General features: G+C 43.5%; 1 protein-coding gene across 1 annotated transcript in view; it reads right to left on the bottom strand.

The window, feature by feature from the left end:
• Positions 1-2,935, bottom strand: part of AP3M2 (adaptor related protein complex 3 mu 2 subunit) — a 9,059-nt gene extending 6,124 nt beyond the window's left edge. Inside the window, exons 1-2 of the mRNA XM_009278594.2 lie at positions 2,610-2,935; positions 246-417 (exon numbers count right to left, since the gene is read on the bottom strand). Coding sequence (XP_009276869.1) covers positions 246-417; positions 2,610-2,882 — 445 coding nt within the window. The 5' untranslated portion in view covers positions 2,883-2,935. The remainder of the gene's footprint in view (positions 1-245; positions 418-2,609) is intronic.
• Positions 2,936-2,941: the final 6 nt, after the last annotated feature.

Genomic DNA, 2,941 nt, shown 5'->3' with positions numbered 1-2,941 from the left:
ATTGAAAATGAATTTTTCTTTTTTGTTTTAAAAAAAAAAAAAAAAAAAAAAGCACAGCTGGTGCTGGAACTGGAAGGAACCTCAAAGTAAAGCGCTAACACAGGACTCCCTAAATACACCTATGCTGGGGTTTAGAATGGTATGGAACAACATAAATTTTCTTCACCCATGTCCTAATTTACTTATGCAAGAATATTGATTGCCACATGGCCTCCCCAGTTTATCTACTTTTTGTTTCCCTGTACCTGTGATGGTGTTGACAACTGTTCGCAGGATAGTGGGAGGTTTTATCAGTTCCTTAAGAATATTAGACTCTGTTGCCAATGGAAAGCCATTGTCCAGCATCTCCTCCAGCACCTCATAAACCACCACAACATTGTCCTTGATCATCACCTCTGAACAGACACCAAAATAATCCTGCGCAAAAGAAATAATTACTCAACAATCTCTGAAAGAGAGTCTTAGCGATCATTCCCACATAGAAATAAATCAAGCCTCTTCTTGGAGGATGTGAAACAACACTGAAACTCCATATGTTAGTACAAGCACATCAGACTGACCCATTCCAACAGACATGCACAACTCTGAGCGTACCTCTGCTACTGCCCCAGCAAGCTGGCAAGTCACCACACCATCATATGCTCTTATTTCCTTTCTATATAACAAGATTCCCTTTGATAGCTAAGAGATTTTTTAATTAGCACTTGAAAGTGGCTCAATTGCAACCGATTAAGCAGCAGTATTAATAAAGAAAAACTTACTTCCTGTGGCCACTACTGACTTGAGTGCAGTGATGCCCTTCATTAGACTCCAGTATTATATATCCTTCCTCAGCTGCCCTAGTCTTTACCTACAGTACTCTCAGTATTTTAACTGTGCAGCACTGCTGTTTAAGGAATTCAACCTCTCCTCATCAAAGCTTTTCATTTACTTTTGTTATAATGCTCGCATACAGGCAGGCAATAATACAATTACTAACTTCAATTCTGTAAGTATTTTTTTAGAATTTATTTTGATGTGGAATATAGGGGAAGCACAGCTTCAAACTCTCTGCATATTCTGCCTAAGTCCATGCTTGTGTTAGAGGAGAACATTTCTGAAGTCCGTCTAACACACTGTGTTTTTTTCATTCTGATACCGCTTGGGGTGTACAGACTGCTTACACATCCTAAGATGTATTAGACTAATAGCAGGAGCCCAGTATTCTGAAAAGTCTGAAAAATAATTTTATCCATGTAACAGAACCCTCCTTCCTCATAATTTAAGAGGTGTATAAAGCAGAACCTTAGAACAGGAATCATAAAAGATCCACAGACCAGTTTATTCCCCAGCTTGATTCCTCTACTTTTCTTCAGCTCCTACTCCAAAACAATAATTAGCAATATTAAAGTTTGCAGTAAAAATATACCAAGTCAAATTGCAAATCAGTAACACAATGTAGGTATAGAAAACTAAGTGGAGATCTTTCAAGATTCAGCATATGTTATAGGATAATTCAGCAATTTTTAAAATTTAACATTTAATTTACTCATAGTTTTATTCTATGGGGACTTCACGCATCTTTCTGGAGAGCGAGCGAGCACATGCACGGAAACACAAACCTGAGCTTCTAGTTACTTAGAGCAATTAAAGAGATCAGGCATTCCGCACAAAGCATGAGTATACATAAACTGTGACGCTAGAGAATTCCTAGTCCTGCACTACAAACATATTTCTTTTTCAGACATAACCAGATTTTAACATATGGCCAAGCCAGTGAAGACACACTCAGGCCTCATCCCCTCACAAAAACCAAGACCTAAGCAACTGACATAGTACGTTTTTGGCTGAACAGCCAATCCACTCCCTGAACTCAGCAAAACATAACTTGGCCTACACTCACGTTCTGATTGGCACCTGGAAGCAAAAGCTCACATGATACTCGTTTGACCAAGCACCCACATTTCCAGTATTCTGGTAGGACGCTGGTCACAAGACATTTCAAATCCAGACTACACAATCCTATTGTTGGCAGGCAGAAGACAGACATCTTCACTATTTCTCTAAACTGACCAGCAGTCGTGTCAGCCATAGCACAGAGGGGATACGGCTGCTCTAGGGTAACTCCTGTGACACACGTTTTCAGGAAGCAAATATGCTTCCAAGAAGTATCACTAGATGTAAGCACATAGGCAGGTTGTCACTAATTAACTAAAGCACATGGCTATGAATCGCAAAAACTCCTTGTGAGAACATGGCCAGCTTGGCCTTAGTTCACAGCTCCTAGAAGAGACGAGGCTGCAGAACAGAAATATAAATCTTAATTGCTGAAAGGTCCTTCTTCTGAGCACAGGCTGATCTTGAATCCATCGTCATCCTAGGCAGTACATTCCCAACCACCACAAGCCCTCGAGACCCACTCTAGATCCTCGCAGGTGCAGAATGAGAATTAAGAGACAGGAAAAAGAGAAAACTAATTGCTGCTAACTTGGAGGGCTCCCTTTTCTCCCCCCGCCCCGTTCTGCTTTACAACGCGGCAGTGACCCGGGGCTCCTCCTCTTCTAACCTCCTCAGCACACATCAACTTTTCAGCTAAAGCAGAAAGCCACTCCGCGCCGCGCGAGCCGTACCTGGAAAGTATCGACGACGCGGTGCAGGAACTCGATGACGAAGAGAGGCGGCACCTCGCTCTGGATAACGGCCACGAAGAAAATCTTGTGGCGGTAGACGCTGAGGAGGTAGTGGTGCGGCGTGGGGATCACCGGCGGCACATTCTCCGCCTCCGAGGCCCTCTCCTGCGCCTCGAAGAAGTAGTCACAGACGGAGCGGCTGACGACACTCTTCCAGTGCTTCTCCAGGAAGATGTCCCCCGAAGCGTTGATCAGGAACAGGCTGTGGATCATGACTGCGGCGGGCAGGCCACACGCCAGTACCGTCCTGCAGCCAGAGCAAGGCCTGGCCT

Source organism: Aptenodytes forsteri, unplaced genomic scaffold (genome assembly GCF_000699145.1).
Source record: "Aptenodytes forsteri isolate BGI_AS27 unplaced genomic scaffold, ASM69914v1 Scaffold298, whole genome shotgun sequence".
NCBI lineage: Eukaryota > Metazoa > Chordata > Aves > Sphenisciformes > Spheniscidae > Aptenodytes > Aptenodytes forsteri.
Note: the sequence above shows the minus strand (reverse complement) of the source record. Positions and strands in the feature narration are given on the sequence as shown.